Here is a 19,622-nt window from a genome sequence, read left to right as displayed (position 1 = left end):
TCCATATTCTTTATCCTTTTATGCTTGTACAGAAATATTCTAGAAGTCTGACCAGGTCTTGAAGTGGCCATCATCAGAGACTTGATTCAGTCAATAATGCCTAATCTCTCCTTTTAACTTTTTTTTTTTTTAGAATCATATTTTATTTACAAGTTTTATAATAAAATAGATAATAAAAAACTAAAAAAAACAAAGGAAGAAAATTCATAACAACATAAGACATTAACATGAGCAGTATTCTCTAGCATTGCGTATTTAAGTAAATTACTGGAGAGTGATATTATATTATATAGTAATGACATTTCAAACAATGTGTTCATGTCTGCCGATGATTGACATAGGTCTGATAAAGGTCCAAACATGCTTTGCCTCTGACAAAGGAACACTAAGAGGCAACTGCAAAATCAGTGAGGCTCAGAAGAAAAAAAGGAGATTACAGAAATAATCAGTGAGACACAATTTGGATGACATAACAACAATTATACATATCTGTCCATAAACTTGGGAATAGTTTGATGAAATGCAGACATTACATCAAAGCAGAAAGTGAAAGATTTATGAAATTATTCCACTTCTTGAAATGATGTGACCCAGTGTTTTTTTTTTAAACAAACTGATCCAGTGTTTTTTTTTTCTCTATTAAATTATCACTTATGACATAGGCAATCATACATTTAAATAAATAAAAACAAACCATATTGATATAATTTTAGTTGCAAACATTATACATCACTTATAATCTATGCAGTCACTGTCAGTCAAACATTGCATAGCTCATTCAAATCCTGTCTTGTTTTAAACCTCATTCTTCGTCTATATGTATTGTTCCCACAATTTCCATTTTATTTCTATGTAATTTGCACCTATTCTTTTCTAAAGATCCCATTCCAGTTGTTTTATCTGTTACGATATTCACTACTTCTAGTACAGTTGGTTTAGACTTTGATTTCCATTTACTAGTAATTGCTTTTTTTGGCAGCCACCATAATTAGACTTAGCAAAACCTTACTATGTCTAGGAAATTTTGATTCTGTATCATTGCTCAAAAAATCATTTCCTTAGTCATACCAATTTGCTCACCCAGTATGTCTGATACAGTAGTCTGCAGAGAATTTTTTAAGTCTGCCAACTCATTATGCTCCCAGAAAATATTTTCCCAAGTATTTATTTCTCCCAATCACACCGCCAACATCTGCTGTCTACCATAGGAAAGATTATTTGGAGTCTACTTGAGGTATAAAAATACCTATATAAACACATTCAAGCAAATATCCTACATCTTCTAGACTTTGTTGCATATTTGGGAGACAGACATATATCCCCCATTGTATCTTTGTGAATTGCTTATCCAATCTCTCTTCCCAATCCTTTCTAAAATCCTCTGACTTATAGTTATCATGTAATATTTTATATGCTCTACTAATTATTCCATTTTAACAGCAGCTTATGTTCTACATTCTACTAAAAACTCTACCAATGCTGGTCTTTCGCTTATGATCCCACCTATTTATTTCTGTTTGCCTATATTCTGATATCAACCCTTGACAGGGAAGGCAATTTCTTTCAAGCAGTCCAAATACATTCTTGTCCTCTTCCCATTCTGTTACCTTTCCGTCTAATTATTTGCTCCAAATACATTTGTTTTTTTGCCAGTTTTCTCAAATAAATTCCATCCCCTTCATTCCTATATTTTGTATCACTAATTGCAGTTATCCGTATTGGCAAAACCTCCTTTCTCCATTCCTGTGTTGGCTTACTTCTTAGAATATGTTCTGCTACTTTATGATGGTTATTGTTATTCTTCTTAAGGATCTGAATCCAAAATCACAGTCTCTCCTTGTTTCTTGAGCTCCCCCCGTTTCATCATCATTTCTTTGATGTGACCAGGGTTTTGTTATACAAAATTTAACCCAAGCTGAAACAAAACAAATTATTATGTTGCCCTCTGTGGTTTATTCTTAATAGGGATAACCAGCAAATAGTTGTACCATTCACAATCAACTAGAGTGATTGTATATTCATTAAATCGTTTAGTTACATGAGACCAAATAGGATTCATAGAATTACATGCCCAAAAATGTGAAATCTGTGTTTCAGAAGAATTCTTGTCACAGCTAGAGTTTATGGGTCAAACCAATTTACCATCAGTGCTCTATCCAAGCAATAAATATATAAACAATAAATAAACATAAGGACTTAGGTAGGCATTATGATGCAAAATAAATTCCTTTTAACTAGCATATAAATAATTAATATTTTATAATCATTGATCTGAATTGACTCCCAATTAGAGTAAAGAGTTATTTCTTTTAATAAAGAGGATCTATATTCCAAGATATGAGATTCAAGCTGATCTTACATTTGTATCACTAAATTATACAGAAAAGAGAAATAGATAAACTGATAAAACAAATGCATTTATTGTGTAAATTGTTTTAGCCTAATGAAGCCATAAGTGGTAGATGCTTCAAAGATAAATACATGTGATTACTTACGTGTGTGTGTGTGTGTGTGTGTGTGTGTGTGTGTGTGTGTGTGTGTGTGTGTGTGTGTGTGTGTGTGTGTGTGTGTGTGTGTATGTGTATGGGTCTACTTTCACTCACTGAAAACTCATTTCACTCTATTTCAATTCACCCTCAAAAAATCACTGAAAGCTTAAATCACTGAAAACTCATTTCACTGAATCACATTTCACTGAATGTAAGTACTGTTGGGCAAATAAAATGTATATGTGCTTTTCCCCACTGTAGTGCGATCCTGGAACTAGTATATATAGTTAGGGGGTGGGGGGACACAGCCCCCCACATTGGGGGATGGGGGGTGTAACCCTCATCTGCTTAGCTTTTATATTTATGAATCTCATTTCACTGAAAGCTAACAGTATATATAGTTAGGTGGGGTGTGGTTTTATATTAATTCCAGGATCGCACTATAGTGGGGAAAGGGCATATACGTTTTCATTGCCCAACAGTACTTAAATTCAGTGAAATGAGTTTTCAGTGATTTGAACTTTCAGTGATTTGGTGTGAGTGTTTTGAAATTCAGTGAAATGAGTTTTCAGTGAATCAAAGTAGACATATACATACACACACACACACACATACACACACATATATATATATATATAAATATATATATATATATATATATATATATATATATATATATATCAAAATCCTATTTAGACCATTAGCAAGAAAAAAAAATGAAACCTATAATGAATAGTCCTGAGATGCATCTGTGTCCCATGCAGGATTAGAACACTGTGTTATGCCCACCAAGTATCACCTCCCCTGTCCTTGAATAGAACAAAGTAGATATAGGAACATGAATCAATGATGAAATAAGTATAAGTGCTGTTTTTAGAAGTTTACTGAAATTTCTACATAAATAGGAAAATAAGCATATTTATGAAATTTATCAAACTGAAGAAATTGTAAAGTAGTACCATAGCTTACTTGGTTGAAAATACTGTTGTTATATGAAAGCATAGTGCATGACTCAAAGTATAGCCAGAAGATGAGTGAACATCTAATGAAACAGTTTTAAAAGCTGTTATATACTTTGTTCTGCTACAATGTTGTTGTTTTTTGCAGCAGCATAAAGTCAAACGTTGCTTTCAAAGATGGCTCCAATTTTACATTGCAGTTCTATGCTGCTGTTGTCTGCAATAACAAGGTTCTTATATTCATACCTCACTATAACAAAGCTATTTATTTAGTTAATTATATAATGTGTATAAATGTATGCATGTTTTCAAAAATTGCCTAAAAATGTGCATAGGGTAAGACTGAAATGATTAATAGACCCCCAAAAAATGTTACTTAGAATGAAATAGTTGTCTGTTACTGTGACTGATATACTTTGATCTTTTATAATTGTAGATTTTAGCATAAATATGGTGTGAAATAAAAGTTTAACCCATGTATCTTTTAACTTGTAGCTATCACAGTCCCTTGATGAAAAGGATGAAATAGTAATGCAATTCATGGTAGACCCAAGCAAACCAGGTAATGTTTTCATTTGTTTTCTACCTATCTAGCAGGCTGTTTGTCAGTCAGTATTTTCAAACAAGGGGATGTTAATGGACACATGGTTTCATCTTTTTACATAGAAGATGATGACTGCAAAACACCTCCAAATGCCTGCAAATACAAAGCATAAGTTCGTAGGTGACAAATGTCTGCCCTACTGTTACTTAAAAGGGCTTGATTATCAGTATATAAAAGTATGAATGTGGCTCCAAGTCCCAATCTCCAGCAGCAGCAGCAGGATTCTCAAAGTAACTGCTAATGACTGGTCAAAACAGCTTATTTCCTGAAAATTGCGTGTTTTATTAACATTCACTTTCAATAATTAAGTTACACTAGTCACCACCCATGTAAAGATAAAGGGGGCACTTTAAACCACTGATTCACACAGCTATTTGTACAGAGGCAAACTTAACAAAACTGACATATTTACTGTACCAATACATTATTCCACCATACGTCTGATGCTGGGTTTACTGTACCTGTACATTATCACATTATACGTCTGATGCTGGGTTTACTGTACCTGTACATTATTAAATCATACTTCTGATGCTGGGTTTACTGTACCTGTACATTATCACATTACACTTCTGATGCTGGGTTTACTGTACCTGTACATTATTAAATCATACTTCTGATGCTGGGTTTACTGTACCTGTACATTATCACATTACACTTCTGATGCTGGGTTTACTGTACCTGTACATTATTAAATCATACTTCTGATGCTGGGTTTACTGTACCTGTACATTATCACATTATACTTCTGATGCTGGGTTTACTTTACCTGTACATTATTAAATCATACTTCTGATGCTGGGTTTACTGTACCCATATATTATCACATTATATGTCTGATGCTGGGTTTACTGTACCTGTACATTATTAAATCATACTTCTGATGCTGGGTTTACTTTACCTGTACATTATTAAATCATACTTCTGATGCTGGGTTTACTGTACCTGTACATTATTAAACCATATGTCTGACGCTGGGTTTACTGTACCTGTACATTATTAAATCATACTTCTGATGCTGAGTTTATTGTACCTGTACATTATTAAACCATACGTCTGATGCTGGGTTTACTGTACCTGTACATTATCAATGTATACATCTGATGCTGGGTTAACTGTACCTGTACATTATTAAATCATACTTCTGATGCTGGGTGTACTGTACCTGTACATTATTAAATCATACTTCTGATGCTGTGTTTACTGTAACTGTACATTATCACATTATACTTCTGATGCTGGGTTTACTGTACCTGTACATTATTAAATCATACTTCTGATGCTGGGTGTACTGTACCTGTACATTATTAAATCATACTTCTGATGCTGGGTTTACTGTACCTGTGCATTATCACATTATACTTCTGATGCTGGGTTTACTGTACTTGTACATTATTAAATCATACTTCTGATGCTGGGTTTACTGTACCTGTACATTATCACATTATACTTCTGATGCTGGGATTACTGTACCTATACATTATTAAATCATACTTCTGATGCTGGGTTTACTGTACCTGTCCATTATCGCGTTATACTTCTGATGCTGGGTTTACTGTACCTGTAAATTATTAAATCATACTTCTGATGCTGGGTGTACTGTACCTGTACATTATTAAATTATACTTCTGATGCTGGGCTTACTGTACCTGTACATTATCGCATTATACTTCTGATGCTGGGTTTACTGTACCTGTACATTATTAAACCATATGTCTGATGCTGGGTTTACTGTACCTGTACATTATCACATTATACTTCTGATGCTGGGTTTATTGTACCTGTACATTATTAAATCATACTTCTGATGCTGGGTTTACTGTACCTGTACATTATCACATTATACTTCTGATGCAGGGTTTACTGTACCTGTACATTATTAAATCATACTTCTGATGCTGGGTTTACTGTACCTGTACATTATCACATTATACGTCTGATGCTGGGTTTACTGTACCTGTACATTATTAAATCATACTTCTGATGCTAGGTTTACTGTACCTGTGCATTATCGTGTTATACTTCTGATGCTGGGTTTACTGTACCTGTACATTATTAAATCATACTTCTGATGCTGGGTGCACTGTACATGTAAATTATTAAATTATACTTCTGATGCTGGGTTTACTGTACCTGTACATTATCACATTATACTTCTGATGCTGGGTTTACTGTACCTGTACATTATTAAATCATGCTTCTGATGCTGGGTTTACTGTACCTGTACATTATCACATTATACTTCTGATGCTGGGTTTACTGTACCTCTACATTATTAAATCATACTTCTGATGCTGGCTTTACTGTACCTGTACATTATCACATTATACGTCTGATGCTGGGTTTACTGTAACTGTACATTATTAAATCATACTTCTGATGCTGGGTTTACTGTACCTGTACATTATCACATTATACGTCTGATGCTGGGTTTACTGTATCTGTACATTATTAAATCATACTTCTGAAGCTGGGTTTACTGTACCTGTACATTATCATATTATACGTCTGATGCTGGGTTTACTGTACCTGTACATTATTAAATCATACTTCTGATGCTGGGTTTACCGTACCTGTACATTATCACATTATATGTCTGATGCTGGGTTTACTGTACCTGTACATTATTAAATCATACTTCTGATGCTGGGTTTACTGTACCTGTGCATTATCACATTATACTTCTAATGCTGGGTTTACAGTACCTGTACATTATTAAATCATACTTCTGATGCTGGGTTTACTGTACCAGTACATTATTAAATCATACTTCTGATGCTGGGTTTACTGTAACTGTACATTATCACATTATACTTCTGATGCCTGGTTTACTGTACTTGTACATTATTAAATCATACGTCTGATGCTGGGTTTACTGTACCTGTACATTATCACATTATACGTCTGATGCTGGGTTTACTGTACCTCTACATTATTAAATCATACTTCTGATGCTGGGTTTACTGTACCTGTATATTATCACATTATACGTCTGATGCTGGGTTTACTGTACCTGTACATTATTAAATCATACTTCTGATGCTGGGTTTACTGTACCTGTACATTATTCCATCATACGTCTGATGCTACACTTACTGTACCTGTTCATTATCACATTATACTTCTGATGCTGGGTTTACTGTACCTGTATATTATCACATTATACGTCTGATGCTGGGTTTACTGTACCTGTACATTATTAAATCATACTTCTGATGCTGGGTTTACTGTACTTGTACATTATCACATTATACTTCTGATGCTGGGTTTACTTTATGTGTACATTATTAAATCATACTTCTGATGCTGGGTTTACTGTACCTGTACATTATCACATTATACTTCTGATGCAGGGTTTACTGTACCTGTACATTATTAAATCATACTTCTGATGCTGGATTTACTGTACCTGTACATTATCACATTATACTTCTGATGCTGGGTTTACTGTACCTGTACATTTACATAACCTCTCATTTGACACTCACATTTCCAAGGTGGTTAGGAAGACCTTCTATACTGCCCACCTTATCATGAAGGGATTCAAATCTAGATCAAGAGAGGTCATTGTGCCCTGTACTCTTCTCTTATCAGGCCCATGATTGAGTACAATGTCCCATTCGGGATGTATCTTACCCGACACCTGCAGCAGTTGGAAAGACCCCAAAAGTTCCTCGCCAAGAGGATAAAGGGTCTCAAACATATGTCATATGCTGCCCGGCTGAAGAAACTCCAGCTCTATTCAGTCACATACCGCTTACTCAGAGGTGATGTATGCCTAATGTACAAGGCCATGTCCAATCTGGAATTAATGGACATGCTCCACCTCAGAAAATCCAAATCCATCAGAGCCACGAGCAAGAGATTTGAACCTCAACACAGAAATAATTAGGACGTGCTGGAGGGACAGATTCATAACCCAGAGGCTTCCTACACTCTGGAACAGAATCCCAGTCCATGTTAGGCAGAGCCCCTCACTAACTCTCTTCAAGAGAAATCTTGATGAGTGGATGGGAGATCGTAGGTTTACCCCGGGGGTCATCTCTGTGTCACTACTAGACAGAGGCACAGTAAACTAAACCCTAAATGGGCATAGTATTCTCATCCCAAGGGGTGGCAAAACCCACACACACTCTGGCTAGGCTTATAAATACCCTAGGGCAGATAGCCTAGTACAAACCTATGAACCTATGAACCTATTAAATCATACTTCTGATGCTGGGTTTACTGTACCTGTACATTATCATATACTTCTGATGCTGGGTTTACTGTACCTGTACATTATTAAATCATACTTCTGATGCTGGGTTTACTGTACTTGTACATTATCACATTATACTTCTGATGCTGGGTTTACTTTATGTGTACATTATTAAATCATACTTCTGATGCTGGGTTTACTGTACCTGTACATTATCACATTATACTTCTGATGCAGGGTTTACTGTACCTGTACATTATTAAATCATACTTCTGATGCTGGATTTACTGTACCTGTACATTATCACATTATACTTCTGATGCTGGGTTTACTGTACCTGTACATTTACATAACCTCTCATTTGACACTCACATTTCCAAGGTGGTTAGGAAGACCTTCTATACTGCCCACCTTATCATGAAGGGATTCAAATCTAGATCAAGAGAGGTCATTGTGCCCCTGTACTCTTCTCTTATCAGGCCCATGATTGAGTACAATGTCCCATTCGGGATGTATCTTACCCGACACCTGCAGCAGTTGGAAAGACCCCAAAAGTTCCTCGCCAAGAGGATAAAGGGTCTCAAACATATGTCATATGCTGCCCGGCTGAAGAAACTCCAGCTCTATTCAGTCACATACCGCTTACTCAGAGGTGATGTATGCCTAATGTACAAGGCCATGTCCAATCTGGAATTAATGGACATGCTCCACCTCAGAAAATCCAAATCCATCAGAGCCACGAGAGCAAGAGATTTGAACCTCAACACAGAAATAATTAGGACGTGCTAGAGGGACAGATTCATAACCCAGAGGCTCCCTACACTCTGGAACAGAATCCCAGTCCATGTTAGGCAGAGCCCCTCACTAACTCTCTTCAAGAGAAATCTTGATGAGTGGATGGGAGATCGTAGGTTTACCCCGGGGGTCATCTCTGTGTCACTACTAGACAGAGGCACAGTAAACTAAACCCTAAATGGGCATAGTATTCTCATCCCAAGGGGTGGCAAAACCCACACACACTCTGGCTAGGCTTATAAATACCCTAGGGCAGATAGCCTAGTACAAACCTATGAACCTATGAACCTATTAAATCATACTTCTGATGCTGGGTTTACTGTACCTGTACATTATCATATACTTCTGATGCTGGGTTTACTGTACCTGTACATTATTAAATCATACTTCTGATGCTGGGTTTACTGCTCCTGTACATTATGACATTATGCGTCTGATGCTGGGGTTACTGTACCTGTACATTATTAAATCATACTTCTGATGCTGGGTTTACTGGATCAGTACATTATTAAACCATACTTCTGATGCTGGGTATACTGTACCTGTACATTATCACATTATACTTCTGATGCTGGGTTTACTGTACCTGTGCATTATTAAATCATACTTCTGATGCTGTATTTGCTGTGCCTGTACATTATCACATTACACTTTTGATGCTGGGTTTACTGTACCTGTACATTATTAAATCATACTTCTGATGCTAGGTGTACTGTACATGTACATTATTAAATCATACTTCTGATGCTGGGTTTACTGTACCTGTACATTATCATATTATACTTCCGATGCTGGGTTTACTGCACAAGTACATTATTAAATCATACTTCTGATGCTGGGTTTACTGTACCTATAAATTAATAAATCATACTTATGATGCTGGGTTTACAGTACCTGTACATTATTAAATCATACGTCTGATGCTGGGTATACTGTACCTGTACATTATTAAATCATACTTCTGATGCTGGGTTTGCTGGACCAGTACATTATCACATTATATTTATGATGCTGGGTTTACTGTACCTATACATTATTAAATCATACTTCAGATGCTGGGTTTACTGTACCTATACATTATTAAATCATACTTCAGATGCTGGGTTTACTGTACCTGTGCATTATTACATCATATTTCTGATGCTGGGTTTACTGTACCTGTACATCATCACATTATACTTCTAATGCTGGGTTTACAGTACCTGTACATTATCACATTATAATTCTGATGCTGGGTTTACTGTACCTGTACATTATCACATTATACTTCTGATGCTGGGTTTACTGTACCTATACATTATTAAATCATACTTCTGATTCTGGGTTTACTGTACCTGTACATTATCACATTATCCTTTTGATGCTGGGTTTACTGTACCTGTACATTATTAAATCATACTTCTGATGCTGGGTTTACTGGACCTGTACATTATCACATTATATGTCTGATGCTGGCTTTACTGTACATGTACATTATTAAATCATACTTCTGATGCTGGGTTTACTGTACCTGTGCATTATCACATTATACTTCTGATGCTCGGTTTACTGTACCTGTACATTATTAAATCATACTTCTGATCGTGGGTTTACTGTACCTGTACATTATTACATCATCCTTCTGATGCTGGGTTTACTGTACCTGTGCATTATCACATTATACTTCTGATGCTGGGTTTACTGTACCTGTGCATTATTAAATCATACGTCTGATGCTGGGTTTACTGTACCTGTACATTAATAAATCATACTTTGGATGCTGGGTTTACTGTACCTGTACATTTTCACATTATACTTCTGATGCTGGGTTTACTGTACGTGTGCATTATCACATTATTTGTCTGATGCTGGGTTTACTATTCCTGTACATTATCACATTATACTTCTGATGTTGGGTTTACTGTAGCTGTACATTATTAAATCATAGTTCTGATGCTGGGTTTACTGTACCTGTACATTGTCACATTATACTTCTGATGCTGGGTTTACTGTACTTGTACATTATTAAATCATACTTCTGATGCTGGGTTTACTGTACCTGTGCATTATCACATTATACTTCTGATGCTGGGTTTACTGTACCTGTACGTTATTAAATCATACTTCGGATGCTAGGCTTACTGAACCTGTACATTATCACATTATACTTCTGATGCTGGGTTTACTGTACGTGTGCATTATCACATTATACTTCTGATCCTGGGTTTACTGTACCTGTACATTATTAAACCATACGTCTGATGCTGGGTGCACTGTACATGCAAATTATTAAATTATACTTCTGATGCTGGGTTTACTGTACCTGTACATTATTAAATCATACTTCTGATGCTGGGTTTTACTGTTCCTGCACATTATCACATTATACTTCTGATGCTGGGTTTACTGTACTTGTACATTATTAAATCATACGTTTGATGCTGGGTTTACTGAACCTGTACAATATCACATTGTACTTCTGATGCTGGGATTACTGTACCTGTACATTATTAAATCATGCTTCTGATGCTGGGTTTACTGTACCTGTACATTATCACATTATACTTCTGATGCTGGGTTTACTGTACCTCTATATTATTAAATCATACTTCTGATGCTGGCTTTACTGTACCTGTACATTATCACATTATACGTCTGATGCTGGGTTTACTGTACCTGTACATTATTAAATCATACTTCTGATGCTGGGTTTACTGTACCTGTGTATTATCACATTATACATCTGATGCTGGGTTTACTGTACCTGTACATTATTAAATCATACTTCTGATGCTGGGTTTACTGTACCTGTGCATTATCACATTATACTTCTGATGCTGGGTTTACTGTACCTGTACATTATTAAATCATACTTCTGAAGCTGGGTTTACTGTACTTGTACATTATCACATTATACTTCTGATGCTGGGTTTACTGCACCTGTACATTACCACATTATACTTCTGATGCTGGGTTTACTGTACTTGTACATTATTAAATCATACTTCTGATGCTGGGTTTACTGTACCTGTGCATTATCTCATTATACTTCTGATGCTGGGTTTACAGTACCTGTACATTATCAAATCACACTTCTGATGCTGGGTGTACTGTACCTGTACATTATTAAATTATACTTCTGATGCTGGGATTACTGTACCTGTACATTATTAAATCATACTTCTGATGCTGGGTTTACTTTAACTGTACATTATTAAATCATACTTCTGATGATGGGTTTACTGTACCGGTACATTATCACATTATACGTCTGATGCTGGGTTTACTGCACCTGTACATTACCACATTATACTTCTGATGCTGGGTTTACTGTACTTGTACATTATTAAATCATACTTCTGATGCTGGGTTTACTGTACCGGTACATTATCACATTATACGTCTGATGCTGGGTTTACTGTACCTCTACATTATTAAATCATACTTCTGATGCTGGGTTTACTGTACCTGTACATTATCACATTATACGTATGATGCTTGGTTTACTGTACCTGTACATTATTAAATCATACTTCTGATGCTGGGTTTACTGTACCTGTACATTATTAAATCATACTTCTGATGCTAGGTTTACTGTACCTGTACATTATTAAATCATACTTCTGATGCTGGGTTTACTGTACCTGTACATTATCACATTATACTTCTGATGCTGGGTTTACTGTACTTGTACATTATTAAATCATACTTCTGATGCTGGGTTTACTGTACCTGTACATTATTAAATCATACTTCTGATGCTGGGTTTACTGTACTTGTACATTATCACATTATACTTCTGATGCTGGGTTTACTTTACGTGTACATTATTAAATCATACTTCTGATGCTGGGTTTACTGTACCTGTACATTATCACATTATACTTCTGATGCGGGGTTTACTGTACCTGTACATTATTAAATCATACTTCTGATGCTGGATTTACTGTACCTGTACATTATCACATTATACTTCTGATGCTGGGTTTACTGTACCTGTACATTTACATAACCTCTCATTTGACACTCACATTTCCAAGGTGGTTAGGAAGACCTTCTATACTGCCCACCTTATCATGAAGGGATTCACATCTAGATCAAGAGAGGTCATTGTGCCCCTGTACTCTTCTCTTATCAGGCCCATGATTGAGTACAATGTCCCATTCGGGATGTATCTTACCCGACACCTGCAGCAGTTGGAAAGACCCCAAAAGTTCCTCGCCAAGAGGATAAAGGGTCTCAAACATATGTCATATGCTGCCCGGCTGAAGAAACTCCAGCTCTATTCAGTCACATACCGCTTACTCAGAGGTGATGTATGCCTAATGTACAAGGCCATGTCCAATCTGGAATTAATGGACATGCTCCACCTCAGAAAATCCAAATCCATCAGAGCCACGAGAGCAAGAGATTTGAACCTCAACACAGAAATAATTAGGACGTGCTGGAGGGACAGATTCATAACCCAGAGGCTCCCTACACTCTGGAACAGAATCCCAGTCCATGTTAGGCAGAGCCCCTCACTAACTCTCTTCAAGAGAAATCTTGATGAGTGGATGGGAGATCGTAGGTTTACCCCGGGGGTCATCTCTGTGTCACTACTAGACAGAGGCACAGTAAACTAAACCCTAAATGGGCATAGTATTCTCATCCCAAGGGGTGGCAAAACCCACACACACTCTGGCTAGGCTTATAAATACCCTAGGGCAGATAGCCTAGTACAAACCTATGAACCTATGAACCTATTAAATCATACTTCTGATGCTGGGTTTACTGTACCTGTACATTATCATATTATACTTCTGATGCTGGGTTTACTGTACCTGTACATTATTAAATCATACTTCTGATGCTGGGTTTACTGCTCCTGTACATTATGACATTATGCGTCTGATGCTGGGGTTACTGTACCTGTACATTATTAAATCATACTTCTGATGCTGGGTTTACTGGATCAGTACATTATTAAACCATACTTCTGATGCTGGGTATACTGTACCTGTACATTATCACATTATACTTCTGATGCTGGGTTTACTGTACCTGTGCATTATGAAATCATACTTCTGATGCTGTATTTGCTGTGCCTGTACATTATCACATTACACTTTTGATGCTGGGTTTACTGTACCTGTACATTATTAAATCATACTTCTGATGCTAGGTGTACTGTACATGTACATTATTAAATCATACTTCTGATGCTGGGTTTACTGTACCTGTACATTATCATATTATACTTCCGATGCTGGGTTTACTGCACAAGTACATTATTAAATCATACTTCTGATGCTGGGTTTACTGTACCTATAAATTAATAAATCATACTTATGATGCTGGGTTTACAGTACCTGTACATTATTAAATCATCGTCTGATGCTGGGTATACTGTACCTGTACATTATTAAATCATACTTCTGATGCTGGGTTTGCTGGACCAGTACATTATCACATTATATTTATGATGCTGGGTTTACTGTACCTATACATTATTAAATCATACTTCAGATGCTGGGTTTACTGTACCTATACATTATTAAATCATACTTCAGATGCTGGGTTTACTGTACCTGTGCATTATTACATCATATTTCTGATGCTGGGTTTACTGTACCTGTACATTATCACATTATACTTCTAATGCTGGGTTTACAGTACCTGTACATTATCACATTATAATTCTGATGCTGGGTTTACTCTACCTGTACATTATCACATTATACTTCTGATGCTGGGTTTACTGTACCTATACATTATTAAATCATACTTCTGATTCTGGGTTTACTGTACCTGTACATTATCACATTATCCTTTTGATGCTGGGTTTACTGTACCTGTACATTATTAAATCATACTTCTGATGCTGGGTTTACTGGACCTGTACATTATCACATTATATGTCTGATGCTGGCTTTACTGTACATGTACATTATTAAATCATACTTCTGATGCTGGGTTTACTGTACCTGTGCATTATCACATTATACTTCTGATGCTCGGTTTACTGTACCTGTACATTATTAAATCATACTTCTGATCGTGGGTTTACTGTACCTGTACATTATTACATCATCCTTCTGATGCTGGGTTTACTGTACCTGTGCATTATCACATTATACTTCTGATGCTGGGTTTACTGTACCTGTGCATTATTAAATCATACGTCTGATGCTGGGTTTACTGTACCTGTACATTAATAAATCATACTGGATGCTGGGTTTACTGTACCTGTACATTTTCACATTATACTTCTGATGCTGGGTTTACTGTACGTGTGCATTATCACATTATACGTCTGATGCTGGGTTTACTATTCCTGTACATTATCACATTATACTTCTGATGCTGGGTTTACTGTAGCTGTACATTATTAAATCATAGTTCTGATGCTGGGTTTACTGTACCTGTACATTGTCACATTATACTTCTGATGCTGGGTTTACTGTACTTGTACATTATTAAATCATACTTCTGATGCTGGGTTTACTGTACCTGTGCATTATCACATTATACTTCTGATGCTGGGTTTACTGTACCTGTACGTTATTAAATCATACTTCGGATGCTAGGCTTACTGAACCTGTACATTATCACATTATACTTCTGATGCTGGGTTTACTGTACGTGTGCATTATCACATTATACTTCTGATCCTGGGTTTACTGTACCTGTACATTATTAAACCATACGTCTGATGCTGGGTGCACTGTACATGCAAATTATTAAATTATACTTCTGATGCTGGGTTTACTGTACCTGTACATTATTAAATCATACTTCTGATGCTGGGTTTTACTGTTCCTGCACATTATCACATTATACTTCTGATGCTGGGTTTACTGTACTTGTACATTATTAAATCATACGTTTGATGCTGGGTTTACTGAACCTGTACAACATCACATTGTACTGATGCTGGGTTTACTGTACCTGTACATTATTAAATCATGCTTCTGATGCTGGGTTTACTGTACCTGTACATTATCACATTATACTTCTGATGCAGGGTTTACTGTACCTCTATATTATTAAATCATACTTCTGATGCTTTACTGTACCTGTACATTATCACATTATACGTCTGATGCTGGGTTTACTGTACCTGTACATTATTAAATCATACTTCTGATGCTGGGTTTACTGTACCTGTGTATTATCACATTATACGTCTGATGCTGGGTTTACTGTACCTGTACATTATTAAATCATACTTCTGATGCTGGGTTTACTGTACCTGTGCATTATCACATTATACTTCTGATGCTGGGTTTACTGTACCTGTACATTATTAAATCATACTTCTGAAGCTGGGTTTACTGTACTTGTACATTATCACATTATACTTCTGATGCTGGGTTTACTGCACCTGTACATTACCACATTATACTTCTGATGCTGGGTTTACTGTACTTGTACATTATTAAATCATACTTCTGATGCTGGGTTTACTGTACCTGTGCATTATCTCATTATACTTCTGATGCTGGGTTTACAGTACCTGTACATTATCAAATCACACTTCTGATGCTGGGTGTACTGTACCTGTACATTATTAAATTATACTTCTGATGCTGGGATTACTGTACCTGTACATTATTAAATCATACTTCTGATGCTGGGTTTACTTTAACTGTACATTATTAAATCATACTTCTGATGATGGGTTTACTGTACCTGTACATTATCACATTATACGTCTGATGCTGGGTTTACTGCACCTGTACATTACCACATTATACTTCTGATGCTGGGTTTACTGTACTTGTACATTATTAAATCATACTTCTGATGCTGGGTTTACTGTACCGGTACATTATCACATTATACGTCTGATGCTGGGTTTACTGTACCTCTACATTATTAAATCATACTTCTGATGCTGGGTTTACTGTACCTGTACATTATCACATTATACGTATGATGCTTGGTTTACTGTACCTGTACATTATTAAATCATACTTCTGATGCAAGGTTTACTGTACCTGTACATTATTAAATCATACTTCTGATGCTGGGTTTACTGTACCTGTACATTATTAAATCATACTTCTGATGCTGGGTTTACTGTACCTGTACATTATCACATTATACTTCTGATGCTGGGTTTACTGTACTTGTACATTATTAAATCATACTTCTGATGCTGGGTTTACTGTACCTGTACATTATTAAATCATACTTCTGATGCTGGGTTTACTGTACTTGTACATTATCACATTATACTTCTGATGCTGGGTTTACTTTATGTGTACATTACTAAATCATACTTCTCATGCTGGGTTTACTGTACCTGTACATTATCACATTATACTTCTGATGCTGGGTTTACTGTACCTGTACATTTACATAACCTCTCATTTGACACTCACATTTCCAAGGTGGTTAGGAAGACCTTCTATATTGCCCACCTTATCATGAAGGGATTCACATCTAGATCAAGAGAGGTCATTGTGCCCCTGTACTCTTCTCTTATCAGGCCCATGATTGAGTACAATGTCCCATTCGGGATGTATCTTACCCGACACCTGCAGCAGTTGGAAAGACCCCAAAAGTTCCTCGCCAAGAGGATAAAGGGTCTCAAACATATGTCATATGCTGCCCGGCTGAAGAAACTCCAGCTCTATTCAGTCGCATACCGCTTACTCAGAGGTGATGTATGCCTAATGTACAAGGCCATGTCCAATCTGGAATTAATGGACATGCTCCACCTCAGAAAATCCAAATCCATCAGAGCCATGAGAGCAAGAGATTTGAACCTCAACACAGAAATAATTAGGACATGCTAGAGGGACAGATTCATAACCCAGAGGCTCCCTACACTCTGGAACAGAATCCCAGTCCATGTTAGGCAGAGCCCCTCACTAACTCTCTTCAAGAGAAATCTTGATGAGTGGATGGGAGATCGTAGGTTTACCCCGGGGGTCATCTCTGTGTCACTACTAGACAGAGGCACAGTAAACTAAACCCTAAATGGGCGTAGTATTCTCATCCCAAGGGGTGGCAAAACCCACACACACTCTGGCTAGGCTTATAAATACCCTAAGGCAGATAGCCTAGTACAAACCGATGAACCTATGAACCTATTAAATCATACTTCTGATGCTGGGTTTACTGTACCTGTACATTATCATATTATACTTCTGATGCTGGGTTTACTGTACCTGTACATTATTAAATCATACTTCTGATGCTGGGTTTACTGCTCCTGTACATTATCACATTATATGTCTGATGCTGGGTTTACTGTACCTGTACATTATTAAATCATACTTCTGATGCTGGGTTTACTGGATCAGTACATTATTAAACCATACTTCTGATGCTGGGTATAGTGTACCTGTACATTATCACATTATACTTCTGATGTTGGGTATACTGTGCCTGTGCATTATTAAATCATACTTCTGATGCTGGGTTTACTGTACCTGTACATTATTAAATCATACTTCTGATGCTGTATTTGCTGTGCCTGTACATTATCACATTATACTTCTGATGCTGGGTTTACTGTACCTGTACGTTATTAAATCATACTTCGGATGCTAGGCTTACTGAACCTGTACATTATCACATTATACTTCTGATGCTGGGTTTACTGTACGTGTGCATTATCACATTATACTTCTGATCCTGGGTTTACTGTACCTGTACATTATTAAACCATACGTCTGATGCTGGGTGCACTGTACATGCAAATTATTAAATTATACTTCTGATGCTGGGTTTACTGTACCTGTACATTATTAAATCATACTTCTGATGCTGGGTTTACTGTTCCTGTACATTATCACATTATACTTCTGATGCTGGGTTTACTGTACCTGTACATTATTAAATCATACGTTTGATGCTGGGTTTACTGAACCTGTACAATATCACATTGTACTTCTGATGCTGGGATTACTGTACCTGTACATTATTAAATCATGCTTCTGATGCTGGGTTTACTGTACCTGTACATTATCACATTATACTTCTGATGCTGGGTTTACTGTACCTCTATATTATTAAATCATACTTCTGATGCTGGCTTTACTGTACCTGTACATTATCACATTATACGTCTGATGCTGGGTTTACTGTACCTGTACATTATTAAATCATACTTCTGATGCTGGGTTTACTGTACCTGTGTATTATCACATTATACTTCTGATGCTGGGTTTACTGTACCTGTACATTATTAAATCATACTTCTGATGCTGGGTTTACTGTACCTGTGCATTATCACATTATACTTCTGATGCTGGGTTTACTGTACCTGTACATTATTAAATCATACTTCTGAAGCTGGGTTTACTGTACTTGTACATTATCACATTATACTTCTGATGCTGGGTTTACTGCACCTGTACATTACCACATTATACTTCTGATGCTGGGTTTACTGTACTTGTACATTATTAAATCATACTTCTGATGCTGGGTTTACTGTACCTGTGCATTATCACATTATACTTCTGATGCTGGGTTTACAGTACCTGTACATTATCAAATCATACTTCTGATGCTGGGTGTACTGTACCTGTACATTATTAAATCATACTTCTGATGCTGGGTTTACTGTACCTGTACATTATTAAATCATACTTCTG

At 36.5% G+C, this 19,622-nt stretch overlaps 1 protein-coding gene across 2 annotated transcripts in view; it reads left to right on the top strand.

Annotated features, from left to right (window-relative positions):
• LOC122810859 (high choriolytic enzyme 1-like) overlaps positions 1–19,622 on the top strand; it is a 200,410-nt gene that overhangs the window by 13,415 nt on the left and 167,373 nt on the right. For both annotated transcript variants that reach the window (XM_044082410.1, XM_044082409.1), the window contains exon 2: positions 3,944–4,010. In XM_044082410.1, coding sequence (XP_043938345.1) covers positions 3,944–4,010 — 67 coding nt within the window. The remainder of the gene's footprint in view (positions 1–3,943; positions 4,011–19,622) is intronic.

Source organism: Protopterus annectens, chromosome 9.part0 (genome assembly GCF_019279795.1).
Source record: "Protopterus annectens isolate FY-2018-M chromosome 9.part0, PAN1.0, whole genome shotgun sequence".
Classification (NCBI taxonomy): Eukaryota; Metazoa; Chordata; order Ceratodontiformes; family Protopteridae; genus Protopterus; species Protopterus annectens.
Note: the sequence above shows the minus strand (reverse complement) of the source record. Positions and strands in the feature narration are given on the sequence as shown.